A 19,098-nucleotide genomic window follows, 5' to 3' on the forward strand; every position below is an offset into this window, starting at 1 on the left:
TAAGGTGTCACAGACTATTCCTGTGCCTTTGAATACTACCACAACAAATACAGCCAGGGATAGAAGAGGGAACTAAATTCCGACATCCTGAGTAAAGCCTGTTAGTGATACTGTCTTAGTTCTGGTGGGATGGTAGACCAGCTCTTTTATTCAGACTGTATTTCCTAAAGAGCATTATTCTAATTCTCTGGTTTGGACGTAGCTGAAGCAATCACTTCGCTTTCAATTTGTAGCAACAGCAACATCTAGTGTTTAAGATCTGCCCTGCAGACGTCAGGCAGCATGCTTTTCATTAATGCCATGCTTTGTATTTCAATAGCACCGCCCATCTGAGCTACTCACACCGCAGAAAATAATTACTCAAACTTGGTAACAGCTCTGCGAGGCAGGCAAGCGTTTTACCTTCTCTTATAGAAAAGATGGAAGAATTAGGGAGAGAAAGAGTTTAACCATTCAAGATAGTTCAGTAGTAGGCAGGATCTGAGTGAGTTGCTCAAGGTCACACAGGGACACTAACACAGTCAGAGCTGCCTACCTTATGCTTTACCTGGAAGATTGTGTCTTTGCCCCAGGAGACGTCTGGATCTAGTTTATCCGAGGAGAGGAAATAGCTCATTGCATTTCAGAGGTAGTTTCACTCAGCAGAAATATCTGTGAGGGAAGCACAGCTGATGTTTTCTCTGTTAAAGAACTCGTGTGACGCTTGCTCTCCTGGTGCATCTGAATGGAGGGATGTGCATGGGTGGGTGCGTGCGTTACAGAACCCTTACAGGAACATGAGACAGGGTGGTAGGTCACTGCACCCTGTTACAGCAATTCCAAGGCCCCCAAGCAGCCCCTGTGGGCCGGACCACTCTTCCCATCCCATGGCCCTCCACCTGCAAAGCCACAAACGCATGCATGGCCAGCTGAGGGCCTGCGTGTAACCCTGCATATGCAGCACAGCCAGAAGCCAGGGCGAGGCACCCAAGGGGAGCCATTGCCCTGGTCACTCTGGCCCTCTCGGGAGACCTGCACCACCAGACTCCGTCCGAGGAAAGCCACCTTCAGGACCAGGGTGTGAGAAGGGGCAACGAGGTGGACTTTTCAGCTGGAGCTGCAGCCCGGGCAGGGCAGTGGTGGTACAGGGACCCCACTCCCGTTTTCTTCACCCGCGGGCCAAGCGCAGCCCGCCCCACCGGCGCCAAGCAGCGCTTTCCCACGGGAGGAGCATCGGTGCGCAGCAGCCTGCCGGCGGGGCCTGGCCTCGCCCCTCGGGCTTGCCGGGCGGCTGGGGCGCCTCAGCGCTCGGCTTTCGCCCCAGCTGCCCGCCGGACCTGGCCGGGTTGCTCGGAGGGCGCTGGGGAGAAGGACAGCGGGCAGGGCGATGGGTGTGAGGGGAGGCGGGGGCCGCCCGCCCTGCCCGCGCTCAGGAACTGCAGCCCCCAGCAGGCAGCGCGCGGCGCGGCGGGAAGGGGCTGCCCCGAAGAACTAACTTTCCCAGTGTGCCCCGCGGCAGAAAAGGACGGCGGGTAGAGTAGGGCTGGGGGCGGTGGCTGCCGCTGCGCCTGCGCGCTGCCTCACCTCGGGGACCGGGCTCAGCTGTGACCTCGAGCGGCGGCCGGTGAAGATGGCGGCGGTGGCGGGGTTCTCCCTGAAGGTGAAGTTGCGGAGACGGCGCCCCTGAGGCCCTCATGAGGTGTTGGGGCGGGGGGGTGGGTGGGGAGCGGGAAATGGTGTGTTTCATGTGCGTGCTCCCCCACCTCCCGCGCCCGCGCGGGGTCTTGAACCTCCGCCCCGTCGGCGCGCAGCCTCGTCCCTGAGGCGCTTGTCGATGGCGGCCGTTATGCGCCCCGCAGGTGCGGCAGCTGAGCACGTCGGCGGCGAGGCCGGTCTCCAAGCTGGTCAAGGTGAGGCGGGCAGGGGGGTCACCCGCGGGGCCAACGGCGGGCAGCTGCCGGCTCCCCGGCTCGGGGCCGCTCTCATCGCCCGCCCCCTCTCTCGTCCCCAGCCCCCCATCCAGGTGTACGGGCTGGAAGGGCGCTATGCCACCGCTCTGTACTCCGCTGCCACCAAGCAGAAGAAGCTGGACCAGGTAGAGAAGGAGCTGAGCCGAGTGTGGGTAAGGCATTCTCCAGGCCGCGTTTGCCTAAGCTCGCCCAGGGGTTTGGCGGCGGTGGGGCTCGCCTGCTGCTTCTAATTAGGAGGGAGGTGGGCCCAGCTTTTGCACACTGTGGGACTCCTACTTACAGCTGGCCTGGTGTGCCTGCTGTCTGTACTGCACCCCCAGTGTTAAGCTGCTTGGAAGCGATACAGGAGGAGGAGGAGCATCAGCTCTAAAAGAAACATACTGTAAATGAGCTATACCTGGAGCTACCATTTCACTTTCCATCTCCTTCTGACCCCTTTATTCTTGCTCAGTGAATGACTATGTATGACCACCCTGCTTTGGGTGGTCCAGTTAGGCCTTGTGGTGCCTGGAAGACTGGTCTTTATCGTGTTGTTTATGTATGCTCTTAGACTCTTTTGAAGGACCCCAAGCTATCCAGTGTTATTATGAACCCTCATACCAAGAGCGCAGTTAAACAAAAAGCTGTGAACGATGCTTTAGCAAAAGAGAAGATGTCCCCTATTATTGTCAACCTGATGAGTGAGTAACCATTTGAATTCTGAAAAACATTTGAGGCTTCTTGTTTTTACTGGTAGCTAAACAAATCTGCTTCTAGCGGGTGCTTTAAACCCTTTCAATACATCTACGTCTCCAGATTTGCTTGCTGAAAATGGTCGCTTGCGTAACACTCCAGACATCGTTTCTGCGTTTGGGAAGATCATGAGCGCATACAGAGGAGAAGTGCTGTGCACAGTTACCACTGCACAGGTGAGTTAGGAACCTCTAGATAGAGCTTAACAGGTAGTGGTATAAAAGACAAGCTTCTTAAACTATAGAGAGCAAAACTAAGCTAAAGTACTTGCTATATGAGTAGTTAGGACATACCTCACTTGTACCAAGATGAAAGTCTTTCTGCAAATAGTTTTTTGATACCCAACAATTATTAGTCAAAAATTAAACCTGTTCCTCCCATTTCAGCTTAACAGGTAACATCTTTCTTTCCTGTGCGTAAACCCAGTGGCTGATAAAAGTCAGCCTGGTCTGCAGATACAACTGCCCCTGTTCTTATTTCTGTCATCAGGATTGTACAGATCAGGTCAGAACTTACAGATGACCTATTAGCTAGAGCAAGGCAGATACCTGGTAGGAGTGAGAATGCCTGTGGTGCTTGGTGCTGTGCTTCACGGGGAGTAGCTACCTAGTTCACCACTTGCAGTAATCAGGACAAGTGGCCAACTCCGAAACTGTAGGAAGACTTTTTCAAAAGTAGCAGACAGGAAAGTCTGGCTGGTGCTCAGGAAGGTGAGAGGGAAGATGGTGTCTCTGTGAGCTGTAAACATCAGGCTGGAGGCACAGTGGTTCTGGCACTTCAGTAACTTCTTCATTAATGGATCCATGCCCGAGTCTGTTAGAGCAGGAAGCTGGCCAGCTAGGTATATAATGTGAATCTATAGCCCTTGGGTAGGGCTACAGTGAACTGCCTACCTGGACTAAATAAAGAGATTGATCCACTTCAGATTAGCTGGCTCCCTGCAGGCCATGAGCACAGATTGTCAGTCTAGTTGGTAGCCTTCAGGGACATGAGGACTCACAAGTCTGTGCAAACCTTTCCATCAGTTTTCCTAAATATTTCATATGTAAAGTTACTTTTCTGCTGCTTTTTTGTTGTTGTTGTTAGTTTCTTTTGGCTCTCAAACTGTTAGCTATTAAATAGAAATTATTTAAATTGCCAGTAACACAAAGCCACCGCTCTTCAGTGAAGTCCCTTTTGGGTGGTATCCGAGTGACTTGTAGGTCTAGCAAGGACAAATTCACAGTGTGTCTCCCACAGGGATGCAGAGTTCTTCCATGGTGATGGAGAGGGGGGTACTTTGCCAGGAGCATTCTGCAGGCCTGCAGCAGGGCTGGGAGCTCACTGTCAGTGTCCTCAGCCACTGCCCAGTGCTGTACATGAAACCATGTTTCTTCTTAAGTTGATGACCTTAATTGTTAGAAGCAGCAAAATTAACCTTTCTTTGTACAGCCTGGACACTGCTGTGAGGCAGATCTCAAGGTTTTCCGTCAAGTGCTTACTTTGGCAAGCATAGATTTCTGATGCTTGCTCTCTGAAGATGTCAGCATTGAACTTTTGCTGGGAATATGTTTACAAATAACAAAATGTTTTGTGAAATTAGGAGGGCACAAAGTAACTGCTGTTTCTGTGCTGTCCTTTGGTTATTTCTGTTTGAGAAGGCTGCTTAATCTGCCTTCCTGGTGGAAGTGTCTGTCTTTAGAAGAATCTGAATAGAAAATTTGGGTTTTCGTTATATCATTTGAATATTTTCAAGTCCTTCATTGTCTTCTGTTCGTATTTTTCAGCCCTTGGATGATGCCAGCCTTACTGAGCTAAAAAGTGCTCTGAGTGGATTCTTGGCTAAGGGAGAGGTTTTAAAGCTGGAGACCAAGGTCTGGATTTTTTTGATTTGTAAATAAATTCATCAAGTTCATGTTAAGCTGGGCTTCTGTGTCTCTGATCTTTAACACAAAAGAAAAATAGCATTTTACTGAATTCAATTGATATATTATGTAGTTCTGTGCTTTCTTGTAGATCTGAGGATGCTTTAATTACTAAAATCTTAACTTTGCAGTCACAGTATTCCAAAGTTATCTTAAAAAGGGCTCTTTTAAAAGCTTTTTTTTCTTACTAGTGTAAAAATTGTGTACTAAGCTAACAGATTTTTGCTGATAGAATTTCTGTTCAATATTTCTTTAGACTGATCCGTCAATCCTCGGTGGCATGATTGTCAATATTGGGGAGAAGTACGTGGACATGTCAACAAGGTCAAAGATCCAGAAACTCACCAAAATCATGAGAGAGACTGTCTAGCAAGCTGTCCTTGTCATTCACAATGAAACCTGTCAGATGGAAACAATAAAATAATTTCTCTTTGAATGGATGGTGTGAAGTATTTTGATTCAGAAACATAGCACTGAGGGAGAAAGGTGATGAAGCTGCAGTGAGTTTCACTGAACACTTTATGACACAGATTGAAAATCTAGTTCACCCTGAGTGCAGGTGAATGTTGCTCTGAAGGAAATGGAGAGTAATGCTCTAGGAGGTGATTAGGTGATTAATGGGGTCACTGCTGCTGAGGTTCTGTCAGTCTCCAGAGAAAACTTCCACTCAGGATATTGTCAGGATGGCAGTGCAACAGTCCTGCTGCCACACGAGCTGTTTCTGTGTGTGGAAGGTGAGAACACTGGAACTGTGACTGGTAGATGCTTTCCTAAGTGTGATAGTGGCTGTTAAAACAGTTGTGTCATCAGTGCATTCTCACCAGCAAATGCTGTGTCAGGCCCAGTTCGCTTCCACATCTGTTACCGTTGGAGAGAGTTTTGTATATGCCTTAAACTAAAATTGCCCTCTAAGAGCGTACTAGTGAGAGGCTAAGGTGTTTGTAACTTAAAACTGAGTACAAAAACGTTTGGAACAGGACTGGGGTTCACAGCTAACGAGCACTATGGCAGTGGTGTCGTGGCTGGCTCTGTGTGCTTCCCGGTTAACATCTGGGCACAAATTTGTAACTGCCTTGAAGTTTGTTTTTGTCTTGAGGTGCTGTGCCTCTGTTTTCCGTTTAGATAATCTTCGACAGGCTTGTGAAGGAGTGTAAAATGCCTGTTTCTTCCTGTTGGTTCTTGGTCAAGAAGTGATGTTTGATGTAACTTTGGATAGATTTTGGGTGGATAACCTTCTTGCAGTGGTGGGGTGTTGAACTGGTAGCGCTAGCTCATTTTAGTTGCATTTATTATTGAAACCTGTTAATTAGCCATGGTTTTGTATTTTTTTATAGAACACTTTTAATAAACAGAAGTAGTCCCTGCAGGGGAGAGACTGTTTAGCCCTGTGCTTTCTCTGGCACTTCATGTTGGAAGTATGTTTCCCACCAGGGCTGGCCCAGGGCCACTGACTGTGCATCCTGCCTGGAAGGGGTGTTAGGGAAGTAAAGGCTGTGCTCAGCTCTCTCCAGCCTTCCTGGGGGCAGGGGACTGGCGGCTGGAATTGGCCCAGGAACCCCAGAGGCAGAATGAAGCGCTTGTCCTGGAGGCTGTGGGAGCAGCAGGGTGGGCTTCAGCTGGGGATGGGGAGGGAGTGCTGAACCTTGTGGGGTGAGTGAGGAGGGTGGGTGATGCTTGGGTCCCCCAGGAGGCTCAGAGGCAGAGCAGAGGGGCTGCTGGAGGCCTGTGGCCCTTGGAGAGGGGCAGGCCGAGCAGGCCCTGGGGCAGTGAGTGGTGCAACGGGGCCTCCTGCACCCCACTTTCCGCTCCTGGAGCTGTACCTGCAGTGATGTGGCTTTCCAGAGCTCAGTGCTGCGCAGCAGGGGTGCCAGCCCCAGCTCAGCTGGATTAACGTGGCCTGGACAAAGCAGCCCAAACAGCTGGTGAGCTTCCTGATGTGTCCCATCGCACCTCCACTACAGCGGCTGTGATTTACAAACCACTTTGGCTACAGTGCTGTCCTGTTGTGCTGGCACAGCCCCGAAGAGGTGCAAAAGAATACATCCTCGAGGTGCAGGCATTAGTGGGTGCTGAGCTAGGCAAATGGACCCCTGCTTAACAGGATGCAGAGGGTGTTGCCCTCAGGACAGCTGGCCACATTTGGTAATTATTAACAAAAATGAGGGGAGAGACCAGCATGGGACTTCCCATATTTTTTGGCAGCAGAGCCACAGGTGGTCATGGACAAGCTGCATGCGTGCCTGACCATAGAGCAGGGCCTGTGTAACGTAAGGTCTGCAAAGTAATGGCACCTGGCCTATTAAGCAGATGCCTTTGGTTGTTTTTGGGGGTGGGTGGGTTTTGAATTGTTATTTTTCGATAATATGCCTTTGCTGTCTTACTACAGATTTGGTCAACTCTCAATTTTAAATCTGGAAAAAATGCAAACAATGCCTTACAGAGATGAAAAGTGGCATGTGTCAGGCATTAAATGCTGGTAAGTTATTTCCCTGATGCTGGGTCTATCACTTTGCTCATACTTGTGTAGGTCTTTTGTCAAAAATACTCACCTGAAGGTTAACGTGTCTGACACAGTATCATTTCTTCAGCGCTTCTCAAGAATGTAACAGTACGCAGTTAAACTTTAAAAAAAAAACTGGCTTTATTCTTGCATAATTTCACTTGCACAACTACAGTCTCATCTGTGTCAAACAAACTGCACAGCCTAAAAGCTTGTTGGCAGTTTCCACCTCGGTCCCTGCAGTCTGGGAAGCAGCACAATTCCTCAAACAGGTGAATACATTTTAAGGACTTTTGCTTAATTGGACCGTGTCTGTAAATAGAATTATTTAACCAAGAGTGGCTGAGGAAACAACACATTCACAGCAACTGAAATACAGTTGAAATTGTCTTAGGAGAAACAGTGGTGTCTGATTCATAATTATTCATAATACCTATTACAAATGTTTTTAAAAAAAACAACAAAAGAAACCAACTTCACAGTATGAATGTTTTACTGTAGAATAGTTAGGTGTGATGTAAATGAACAATACAAATTAATTCTGTTTTCTTTAAAAAAAAAAGAAAAGTAACTTTTTTTCCTATTTGGCCAGATCTTAAGACATAACAGTTATTTTATAATGCCTTTGTAATTTTTAGGATCATATGAATATAGTACAGTACAATACTTCCTTTTTTAAGAAAAAAAAAGGAAACTAATTGATACCATTTGTTTGGCAGCAGAAAGTGCACTAAAAAGTAACACCACCACCAGCAGGGAGGAGGATTCCCCCATTGTAAGTATTAACATTGAAAAAAAAACCCCTACGGCTATTTTTTTTTTTTTAATTTTTTTTTTTAACAAACACAAAGTAGAAAGTACTCATTACAGAGCCTGCAAAGGCTGCTGGAATCTAAATTCCTTTTCAGCAACTTGAGGGTAATTCTGCACAAGCTATTAACAAAGCCAAAGCCTTCTAGGAAAACCCGCCCCATAGCAGGTGGCTTTCCCTTTTCCCTGGAGGGTCCGGGATGTCTCGAAGTGGGGGGAGCACCGTACCTGCTGTGGTGGCTTGCTATGGACCTTGCCTAGGGGGGATGCATGCAGCTCAGGAGGGTTGGTGCAGGTCCCTCCACACCAGCATGACCTTTCAGTCAGTGCTGCCTGGTCACCCCAAAAGCAGCCCATCCTGGGGTGACCGTGGTGGTGCAAACCTAGGAAAGCCTGAAAGATGCAGTGAGACGTGGCAAGAAGGAGCGAGAGCAGGCAGCGAGTTGGCCAAGCACCTGGACCAGCACTATGGTCCCACACCCAACCTTCCCTCTTCCTCCTGGCAAGAATTGGTTATACCATGGAGCAGCAACCACAATTGGGAGGGATTTCCCTTCCAATCCACCTGATGAACACCCACCCACATCTGGGGGGTGGGAAGGCAGAGGTCCTGCTGCTCACCAAGCTCTTACTTTTTAACTCTGCCCCTATTTCTTTCCTTTTCCGCCTACTCTCCTGCATCCCAGCCTTCCCCTTCACCTGCGCTGACCGCGGTGGGCAGGAGCTGCTGCCTGGAGGTCTGACAGGGGGTCTCAGATGAAGCACCAGCTCCCTTCACTTACACGACACAGTAAGATCCCAGAACCGACTGCTAAATCCAGGATTAGTGACACTTTTGCATCTTTACAAGCAGCACAAGGAATTCACCTATGGTCGCAGCAGAGCCTTTGACAACTATATCAAGCGACTAGGCTAGTTTAACATATTCTTACTGCAGTTCTTTTTTCTTTTAAATTAGGTCCTAAATATATCCTCCTATGTACAGAAAAATAATTTCCCAAGGATGGTCTTATTTTAAAATATTTAAATGAAGAAACAAAACTGGGTGCCTATAAATGCTTTTCTGTTAATTTACTCAGTATTTGACAACAACAGCATAGCTGTGGTTTTTATATTATGTATACAAATAATCACACATATATATATAGATATAAAAGCATGTATTTAACTATAGATACATCGATATGCATGTAGGACAAGAGTGTTTGGGCTAAACAAACGCTGGGATACATGTGGAATGTACATACAGAGCAAACCCCTCAAAGCTAAGGTGATTTAACCTGATTCCCAGCTTTCCTGTGTTTCAAGGGGTTTGACTGCTAAATTTGAACAAACTGAACTAACACAGTGGCAAACAGAGCAGTATGAAAGTAGACACCACTGTTGCAGTAAAAGTCTGGACTTGTCACGTCTTAGTTTTGAAAATGTATTTAATAATATTAGAAAAACTGCATTATCCACAATACTTCCCCCCCTCAACCCTACTCGCATGTAACAAAATGTGATTTATTTGTTTTAAAGGGTAAAAAAATCTTAAAACGAACATTTAAAAATCCTCATAAAAACTCATGTTGAGAAAATATATAGTAATTAAATGCATCTAGAAAAAAGCTCTGTAATTTATCAGTCATTTGGCTTAGTGTCAGCTCAGCGACATGCTCTGTCTTTCAAGGTGCCCAAGTCAACTCAGCAGCTTTGTGCAACCTCTCGGGGCTTTACAGACTGGTTTTCTACCAGCACTAAACTTGGTAAAGTGCTTGGAATTTCCAAGGCTGGGTCAGCCTAGTATTTTTTAATTTACAGTACTTCCAAATGTGTTGCAATCTGTAAGTATATGAATCATGATTTGCCCGGTAAGTACAATTCTGGTGAGTTTAGTGGCTAAAACCACTTTCGGGAAGATAAGGAAGAAAACAGATCCAGCTGTAAAGACTATAAACTACTCCTGTATTTCATCCTAATCTTGACTTTTTGTTTGATGCTCCCTTGCAATCTTCCAGTCCTTACAGAACTTGAACCAACTTCATAATATAGGCTCTACATTCTCAAAGCCTTTTGAATTGCTCCATGCATCCCCAGCAAAGCACGTAGGCACCCAGCTGGCTTTACATACTCCTTTGCACTGAACTGGGGCATGATTTAAAGTTAAGCATCTGCTGATGTGCTTCATTGAGCCAGGGGTTGGAGGGCTGTGGCAGAGATGGCAGCTGCCAGATGAGCTGTGAGGGAGAAGCCTGGAAAGAAGTCCCTAAAACAGCACTGAGAGCAACAGAGCTGAGCATCAGCAGCAGGGTTAAAGGGAAGGAAAGGGCAATGCTTTCCAAAGGACTTAATTAAATACAAGAGAGAAGCAACAGTTTACTCACAAGACATACACAGAAGCAAAATCACAATGGAGCAAGGAAGTGAGATGAGGTGAGATGTGTTTTCCAGTCACCCGCTGCGTTCGTTCATGCAATGCAGCCAGTGTTCGGCTTGGAGGGAGCCAACAGGCTTAGCAGGTGGCTGGGAGGGGACATGGGTGATCTCAAACATGAGCCTCAACCCCAACGGCAATGGACCGGAGGCTGTGTACTTGCAGTGTGGGCAGCAGGAGCTCCCAGCCTGACGGTGCTGGGAAGGATGGCATGGATGCGTGCTCAGGTGGCAGGCTGGGCCTCTGAAGGGGGGGAGCTGAACCTGCCCTGGACATAATGACTTCCAGCTACATCTGACCAAGTGCAGAGGAAAACGAGCTCAGGTGGTTTCCCTGAGAGGCATCTCTGAAGGGCTGACTCCTGTCCACTGGGAGGAAATGCTCTCGAGGCAGATCGACAAGACCAGGCTGATTCTTACTGCAAGCAGAGCAATGATGGAGAGGTCCTAAATGGGGAGGGATACAGGTGAAAGGACAGACGTCCACCCTGCCGATGTATGATGGCATTACTGGCAAATACCTTGTACAGCTATAGCCTGGGGAAACAAGTCCTTTGAGAGACAGAAAACCGGCACATTGATGCTGGTGCAGCCGATTCCCTGTATGGAAAGGGCATGTACCCATGTATCTCCTGGATGGTCGTGAGAGCTGCCTGGATGGCACCAGGGAAGCAAAGAGCCTGACAGCGATGTTTATAAGCCCATGACGTCCTTGTGAAAGCATCTTGAAACAGCACAGTGCCCAAGCACCTCAGAGGTATATCTCAGAAGGTGAGTCCTGGGAAGGTGAGTATAAGGGCTGTTACCAACACCAAAAAGTTCCACTTCTATAAAAAAAGTGCATGCGAGCTCCTGCATAAAAACACAGGGCTGCACTAAATCCAGTGTGGTTCTCCCAGGCTGAGGACAAACACATGGTTTGTTATTAATCACTGTTGTTATGATTACTATTATTATGGATGCTTGGGGTCCTGGATAATTGAAGTTCCACTGTGAGACTGTGGACCTGATTTTAAACTAATCCCCCGCCAAAAAAAAGAAAAGAAAAAAAGATTCCTTTCCTCTCTGTGAGGTATCCTGTCCTGTCTGAGGCCACAAGAACTTTGACATTCTGCCCGTCCCCAGGTACTACCGTCTTTCGAAAGTCATTTTAATAATTTCTAAAAGTGGTGGTGTTCCATTCCAGTTTCTGATCCATTAACTCAGTTCTACTACAAGACTGAAAACCAAGGAAGCATTAGGGAGGAATACCATTCTCCTTGTTAAAAAGGGAGAACGCAATTCCCAGAATTACAGGTTGGAAACCAAACCACCAGTGCAACTCTCTTTGCATTGCATGTTTTCTCACAGCTGCAGATTTTGCTCTTTCTTCTCTTAGGGTTTTTTTCTCCCAGTTCATCCAAAGCAAGACCACTGTTTCAATGAAGGCAGTGAATGCATTAAAAAGTCACAGTATTTTTTTTAGAAAAGCTTGATTGCCAGCCAAGGAGGTTGATGCTGAAGAATTACTTCTAAGCAAAATGTCTTCTCCAATAAAGTAGAGCCTGCTAAAAGGTAGAAATGAAACCCTATCATCTTCAGAGCCAGTCCTGGTGGCCCGAGTACCAGTTCAATCTCACCAGTGCCTCATTTTAAGGACAAGTAACGGAGAGACCTTGTACTCAGCCTCTCTACAAGGATGAATTTTACCAAAGCAGATGCTTCGATTTTGTTGTTGTGGTTGTTTTGTGTAACATTAGGAAAAGTTTACACACATCTTGATGGGGCTGGAAAGGGACCTGTTCGCTAAGGTATGCTATTTTACCAACATATTCAGAGATCAATAACCAAAGTCTGAAATATACGGTCTACATAAACATAGGTATTCAATACCGGTAGCACAGACTAGCAGAGTTGGGCCTGACAGCCAGCATGTGGCAGTCTTAAGAGGATGGCCTGACCTTTGCACGTTGTGGTAGTGCCAGCTGACTTTTTAAATACTCGAAGAGATACCCAACTTTCTACGTATTGCTGTGTGCCTCTTTCTTCCCCAAACTCTTCAGAACATAGGTGGTATTTAAACAAGCCTATGAGAACTTGCAGTTTTCTCTATGAAAGCACTAGTAGGAATACAGCTAATAAGCCTCTTTTTTCAGTAAAAGGCCTGAACTTTTACAGCATGAAGTCCTGGATGAGCAGGAGGTCCATGCAGCTATGGTGGGTAGAAAAGCAGAAAGCTGCAGCCCACGCAGCAGCGGAGTTAATGCAAAGTGATGTGTGAGACTGTGTAGCATTCCTGAACAGGGAAAACCAGGCAGGTGTCAATGGGTTTCTAAGAACCTGTAGCTAACCCTGGTGAAAAGCAGTTCTGTCTGGAAAGCCAACAGTGCTAATATGCTACAGAGCACTGAGAGCGAGCAAGCAAGAAAACAGCGACATCCTGATGTGCAGTCGGCTGGCTCTAAGGGTATATACACATTCTGTTCTCAATGCACAGGGATTAGGACAAGCTTCCTCTTTAAGATTAGGCCGATTATGAGGAATTCATTAGATATCTGTGAGCCGAATGCCAGCCTTTCATCATCATCATGTTTGCATAACTCCTGTTGACATTAACGGGAGTTAAACATTGCTGTGCATCGAGGGTAAGCGGGAAATCACAAACAATGGTTGTTGGGAAGGTGCTCAGTTCTGTTACAATTCCCGAAACGGTGCAATCATACATGCCCATGACAAGGGTTGCAACCTGAGGGGAGCCCCTGCAGCTAAGGGTCCCCTGCTTCCAACACCAGCTGAGTCTCAGAGGAAGGTGCAGCTCCTTGAGGCTCCCTTCGAAAACCTGGACAGGATTTCTGCATCATACCCATGGTCTTTTCTGTCCTGTTTGTCTATTTAGTTGTTACTGTAATTCATGCTGGTGAAATGAGACCATAGAAAAGTGATGCTACTTTTTAAACACTGAAATGAATGTTCACCATATATACAGCTACTGAGTAAAATTAGGACAGCAGTAAAAGGTTAGACAATGACATTTAATGTTACTCCATTAATAGATTTTATCACTTTTTTTTATCCTACCACAACAATGTGTATTTTCATATACATTATATTTAATAAAATGTACTGATATGGAATTAGGAAAGCATGGGTTTAGTACTATTTACATATTTTAATTGAAACAATTTTCTTAACAACATTGAAAAATAGAAACTTAAAGTTCTCTTAATCATGTTTTCAGCCAGTTAGTGGTAAACAAATGCATGCCTAGGAAGTTACACTCCCTCTAAAATGTGGTCAGTTGAAAGTTTCTAACTAAAGTGTGTATCTCTGTTCTGTTTCAAAAAATACATAAGTATGTCTGTCATTTCTGATACAAAATTCTACACTATATTCAATAAATAAATAATAAAGCGATTCTGAAAAGTATGAAATGTAAACTTTGTTGTCCCTCCAACATACATTTTTTTCCCATTGCTTGAAACATTACAGTGGTCTTGTAGGAAATTATAATACACAGACACTTCCCAGCACAGTTTACACTTATTACCATACTGTATCTACCTATCCGTTATGAATATATCCTAATTTCCTAATGGAAATCAATAAGACTTGTAGTGCTAGAGGACACCGCCTATACAGGAAAGGTGGAAACCAGTACTGAAAGGACATGCAAGGAACACCAAAACCTAACAACAGGCTCCACAAGAACGCTCACATGCTAATGAAACAGGCTGACACCTCCCATTCGGAAATTAAGTCCTTACAAAAATACCAGTGTATGCATGATAGGTCATGAACAAAATGAGTCCAAGCAGAACAAAGAGGAATTTTACTCTTAGGGATCTATTCTCTCTCGAGTCCAGACTCAGCAAAGCACTTACGCATGTGCCTAAGGGAAACAAGATGTAAGTGCGTGCTTAAAGCTGGGTGCTTTGCCAAACAGGGAAAGTTTGCTGGATGTGGGCCTATACGTGTGTATTCGTAGAGCTAAATGGATACACAAGCCCTGGCATTCGCCCAGATGACAAGGCTTTTACTTTGGGGTTACCCACTCTGCACCATCACACGCACTCCGTTTCTGGTCGCATCCAGCATCGCTGCCACCGAACCTACGATCACCCCGGCTGCCACAAACACCTTCGTGAGCTACAGTATGCTGCTGCCCTGAATTCAGTAACATGATGTCAAACACAGTTAGGCATGGTACCATTTAATAACCGGTCACCACTGATTGTTTTGCAAACTAAACTCTGCAGGGTAGAAATTAGCTTCCTGAGCTAGAGCCATGATTTTTTTATTTCCCCACTGCAGGTGACAGATCATCCATCTGCAGCCACAGAGTCAAGCAGCAGTAGTAAAGGAGTATCGAAGTGGTACAGCACAACATTCAGCAGGGCTCTATGTTTAATCCTTTGCTTACCATTCAAACATTTACAGTCCTATAGAAAACAGCAACTTCCAAAGGTAACAAGTGGGTGGACTCTTCTGGAGTGCCATTCATCTCTGTGCAGAAGGCCTGTACATAATTTATTTTCAGGGGCAACAAGAGTCATGAAGTGGTATGTTAATAGAATCTTCTCTGTTTATAGATATAGACTATTTATTTTCTAAGCCTTTTCAGTACCACCATGAAGATCTTCAAAGACCTTCTTACTGCGTAACTGCTCCTTCCGTTCATACTACATTTACACATCACTTTTTGCTGAGCAACAGGCACAGAATTCCTTAAGTGGGAAAACCCTGCAGAAAGCCTCCAAAACATACCATCATTGCCTTCTTCATGTTAAAGAGTAGGGTAACTGGAGCAAGCACAGCAACCTATGTGGTTTGCCAGCCTTTCAGACTGGAGCACAACAAACAACTAGGTTACTTCATAAACCCAGGATACTAACGTCAAGTTCCACATAGAGAAATCGAGGGAGATCTCCTCACTAAATTGGGATTCATTTTTCAGTGAGAATTATCAAGGCACAAAGATGCTCCTGTTTGCTTTGATAACCCTCTTACGTGTGAAGGGCAAGCAGTAGTTTCATACCACACCAGTAAGGATTTTATGAGAGCTTCTGCAGACACCTATTGCAGTGAACTCAGACTGAAATAAAACATTGGTCCCTTTCCTTCTAAGGCTCATCGAACAATTGCAGGTCTAGTCGGACGACTATCTCTCCTGTTGGGACTTCATGCAGAAGGAGACACTTTGTAACTGGTCCCTTTGAACCCTGATCCTTCTTAATGTCTGCCACACGGATCTCTGTTCTGCCCAAAAAGTCTGAAATGCAAAAAGACAGCAAGCTCAGAAATGACACAACTGTTTTATGTTGCAGTAAAATGCTAATTTGTGGAAGGAACTAAGCTTCCCTCTACACATAAAAGGAGAAAACAAGTCTTCAGTCCAACTATATTTTTGCAGTTGAAGAAGGCCAAAGGCTGCCAATCTGCATAGAAGAGGATTTTAGCTGGACCATATTAGACAGCAGCAGCATTAAAAAGAAATGGTCCCATAAGCAGAAAAATCCACTATGTAATTCACAGCTGCCTTGCTTCAGTAGCTTATTTATTTTATATGTTAGAAAAAAGGCCACAGGCCGCTGCACAGTTCAAACTGAGTGTGAAGCCCTCTGGAGATAATAGAGCCAGGGAGTGCATCACACTAGCAATGAGGTCAATGGGCCAACTGGTGCTGGCCAGATGAATGACAGTCCCATGCAAATACCTCCTCAGAGATTACGACTCCAAAATACACTCTTCAGTGCTCCATATGTCTATCCCAGGTTATTAAATAAGAATGGGTTATGAATCTTGGGTTAATTTTTGCCACTGTTATTGTATATTAGCGGAACATGAAGACATTTCTCTTCCTCCTGCATTAATCTATCCATTTGCAAACAGCGTCCAAAGTTTTTTAAAGACTTAGCAGAATTGCAAAACACGCTTTAGTTGTTAAGTTGCACAAGAAAGAAAACCCAAAAAACCCCAGAGACAGCTTGATTCTTTTTGCACTGATACTAGCACGACTCCACTGGGGAGCAAGGGTGAGTAGGCTCCCAGTATGCAAAGGGGTTCAATACTGGGGTTGAAACTAGATGATCTTTAAAGGTCCCTTCCAACCCAAACCATTCTGATTCTATGATTTACCTCAGCAGGCATGCACCTCTTCAAAAGGGGAGATTTGAAAATACCCTTGGAAGGGCAGCAGACCCCTACGTACCATCTGGGGAGAACTGGTCCCTCTCGAACACAGTAATGCAGAGCACGTCCTGCTCGAGGTCTTTGATAAAGAACTGGCAGTTGGAGTTCCACTTAGGGTTGAGGGTGTCCTGTATTGTCTTGGTAATGTGGCACTGAGAGCCCATTGTCACCTCGCAGTACGGGTTACTCTTTCCTGGGAAGATGGAAACAAACAGAAAAGGGTATCGTGTTTTTAGGTGTGTGATCTTCCTCCTAAATATCCTTTTACTCCTACAGCCAATGGACAGGGGAAAGAAAGACTGTGGCCTCACTGCCATTATAATGAACAGGGACACAGTTCTACAAGGCGCTGAGCACTTTCCACTCTTCATTTCAGGACTTTGTGGCTTATGGTCTCTTATAATATGGCTTCCGTGGTGGAAACTAAGTTTGCCTGAAACAAATGCTTAATGCAGGACAACAGCATGACTCCTACGGAACTGCACAAAATCACTTCGTGTATTTTAAGTTCATTAAAACTGCTTCATTAAACAAAACCACATTTTGGACAGAACCTCCTTCAAATAGGAATGTCTTCTTCATGGAGCATAGTATGAAAAACCCAAGGCACTTACCATGGGACCTGCAAGGTTTTAGTTCAATGCCTTCAACAATATTCACCATCAACCTCCCAATGCCTGTTGCTCTTTGCGAGCGAACTGTGGTGAAACAGAAGAGGAGAGAGAAAAGTCATTAATGTATTTTCCTGCCTATGGACTTTTCCACAAAAGATGAGACCCCCTCATCCCATGCTGTACCTAAGTAGGCCTTTTCCCTCTTCTTCTTTTCAGTCTCTATGTAAAGTTCTGAAGCAGCTTTGATCTTCTGAACCCAGGCAGTCCTTCAGAAGGAAAGGAAAAAAAGTTGCAAAATACCATTTCCATTTTTCGTCCCTGGAGCACAACAGACAAAAGTAAAGCTGTCCCTCCTTCCCAACCAAGGCTCTGGCACCATCACAGGTTCTGCTACACTGAAGCTGTCTGCCTGGAAGAGATCCTACTGGAATTTATAGCACCTGCAGAAATTTAACCATCCCAAGCTAGCAGATCCCACTACACAAAGAAAGCTCAAGAGAAATCACAAGCAGGAGGGACTTGGTCAGAAACAAAAAGGTATAGATAACAGGTTTGCTTTCACCAAGCCTTTTGCTTTATTGTAATAAACTAACTTCTTGTAGCCAGTAGATACAAGACAGCTGTGTTGCAGAGATGGCCACTTTTCTTGATCTCTGAGGTTTCATACCAAAATCCTTCTGAGCCTCGGGACACGAGGCATAACTCAGGGAGTACACAGATGATGAAAGACCATGGTTCCCTATGGGCCCTTCTGGGAAATAATTTCATACTTAACAGACTGGGTGGAAAGATTGACAGAGAAAAGGTGTGGAAGAAGGGGTACCAAGGGACCTCAAGGGTTTAGAAGAATTGGCGTGATATACAAGGGAGCCTGAGACTTTAGTCAAGGCAAAATGAGAGAATCTAGAAGTTGTGGATCCATTTCTGATCCCAAAATGAAGAGCTGCTCCTCTACAGGGCATTGCAGCTACTTACACTGGCCTGGATTTGGGTCTGAACACTCACCTGCATTCTGCACAGAGAGCTGTTTAAGAAAACAAAACACTTAAGGACAATTCTTTCTTCCAGCTCAGCCCTAAATGGCAAACGGCAGCTTCAGAAGTATACCAAGCTTTTGATCCACTAAGGTATTTTAAGATTAAATGGGCAAATTAATCACTCACTGATGCTTATGTTTTATGTCTGTTGCTCTTAGTTAAAAGCAAGTGAATGATGAAAACCCGGAGGTATCTCACCTAAAAAGCTGCATTTATTTAGTAAGCAATTATGGCATAAAAGAAAGTCAATGGCTGTATCCCATATAAGTAAAGGCATTTGACTAGAGTGCCCAGATTCAGATAGCAATTCCTGTAGGTTCTCTCCATAGTGAATGGAGAGAGGCAGACACCTCCAGAGGGCCTTCAGTATGTGAAGATCCATCTCCTTCCACTGATGGTTCAGTGTAGTGTGCCTAAGCATCTCGCCGAAGTTCCTCACTCAAGCTAGGTGGAATGAATGCAGTGCAGAGTTTAGATGTTTCTGACTACTGCTGTGAGAGCTCTGACGCGGAACAGATGATTATTGCTATAATCTGATTTTTGCAACAGATCTTAAGTTGAAAAGGCTGTATCAATTTTCATCACCAAAGGCTTGTTCATTCTGCGGCATAGAGGGACAGACAGCATCCCAAAAGACAAATGGGATCCATAAAAGTACGATCTTTTGCAAGAAAAACTATGTGTGTAAACAATAATGAATAACACTGTCAGACAGGCAGTAAGCAAAGATGTTTTATACATTTTTATGCATCAGAATTTTTAGGGGCCATACATATGCAAGCCGGCATAACACAATGTCTATACTATTGGGGAGGGGTTTGCTGCACTTTCAGCTTTCATTTTTTAACAAAAGTTATCTTTCAAGACCTTACATTTGTGCAGAGAAACCTTTTCAGTATAAGTCAGTGTAATTCTGCCTCTGTAAGCTCGCTAGAGATAAAAATCACCAGCTGAGGTTTTGAGGTTGCC

General features: G+C 45.3%; 2 protein-coding genes across 4 annotated transcripts in view; one reads left to right on the top strand and one right to left on the bottom strand.

Moving 5' to 3' along the window:
* The first annotated feature begins 1,576 nt into the window (after positions 1-1,576).
* On the top strand, positions 1,577-5,021 carry ATP5PO (ATP synthase peripheral stalk subunit OSCP). Its single transcript, XM_059820321.1, has 7 exons — positions 1,577-1,639; positions 1,839-1,889; positions 1,991-2,101; positions 2,500-2,629; positions 2,745-2,857; positions 4,448-4,534; positions 4,842-5,021. Exons 1-7 carry the CDS (start codon positions 1,610-1,612, stop codon positions 4,953-4,955), a joined length of 636 nt encoding a protein of 211 aa, XP_059676304.1. The 5' UTR covers positions 1,577-1,609; the 3' UTR covers positions 4,956-5,021.
* A 10,317-nt stretch (positions 5,022-15,338) lies between these two features.
* The window catches only part of ITSN1 (intersectin 1), a 137,338-nt gene continuing 133,578 nt past the window's right edge, over positions 15,339-19,098 (bottom strand). For all 3 annotated transcript variants that reach the window (XM_059820594.1, XM_059820581.1, XM_059820588.1), the window contains 4 exons: positions 17,276-17,358; positions 17,093-17,176; positions 16,498-16,671; positions 15,339-15,558 (listed from right to left, as the gene is read on the bottom strand). In XM_059820594.1, the coding sequence (XP_059676577.1) occupies positions 15,410-15,558; positions 16,498-16,671; positions 17,093-17,176; positions 17,276-17,358 (490 nt within the window). In that variant the 3' untranslated portion in view covers positions 15,339-15,409. The remainder of the gene's footprint in view (positions 15,559-16,497; positions 16,672-17,092; positions 17,177-17,275; positions 17,359-19,098) is intronic.

The sequence above is a fragment of the Gavia stellata genome, chromosome 1 (assembly GCF_030936135.1).
Source record: "Gavia stellata isolate bGavSte3 chromosome 1, bGavSte3.hap2, whole genome shotgun sequence".
Taxonomy (NCBI): domain Eukaryota; kingdom Metazoa; phylum Chordata; class Aves; order Gaviiformes; family Gaviidae; genus Gavia; species Gavia stellata.

Excerpts from the sequence above, each read along its gene's own strand:
- ATP5PO (XM_059820321.1), top strand. The coding sequence starts at position 1,610 with ATGGCGGCGGTGGCGGGGTTCTCCCTGAAG. Across the intron at positions 2,102-2,499 it reads AGGAGCTGAGCCGAGTGTGG|ACTCTTTTGAAGGACCCCAA; the intron begins GTAAGGCATTCT and ends GTATGCTCTTAG. Across the intron at positions 2,858-4,447 it reads GCACAGTTACCACTGCACAG|CCCTTGGATGATGCCAGCCT; the intron begins GTGAGTTAGGAA and ends CGTATTTTTCAG.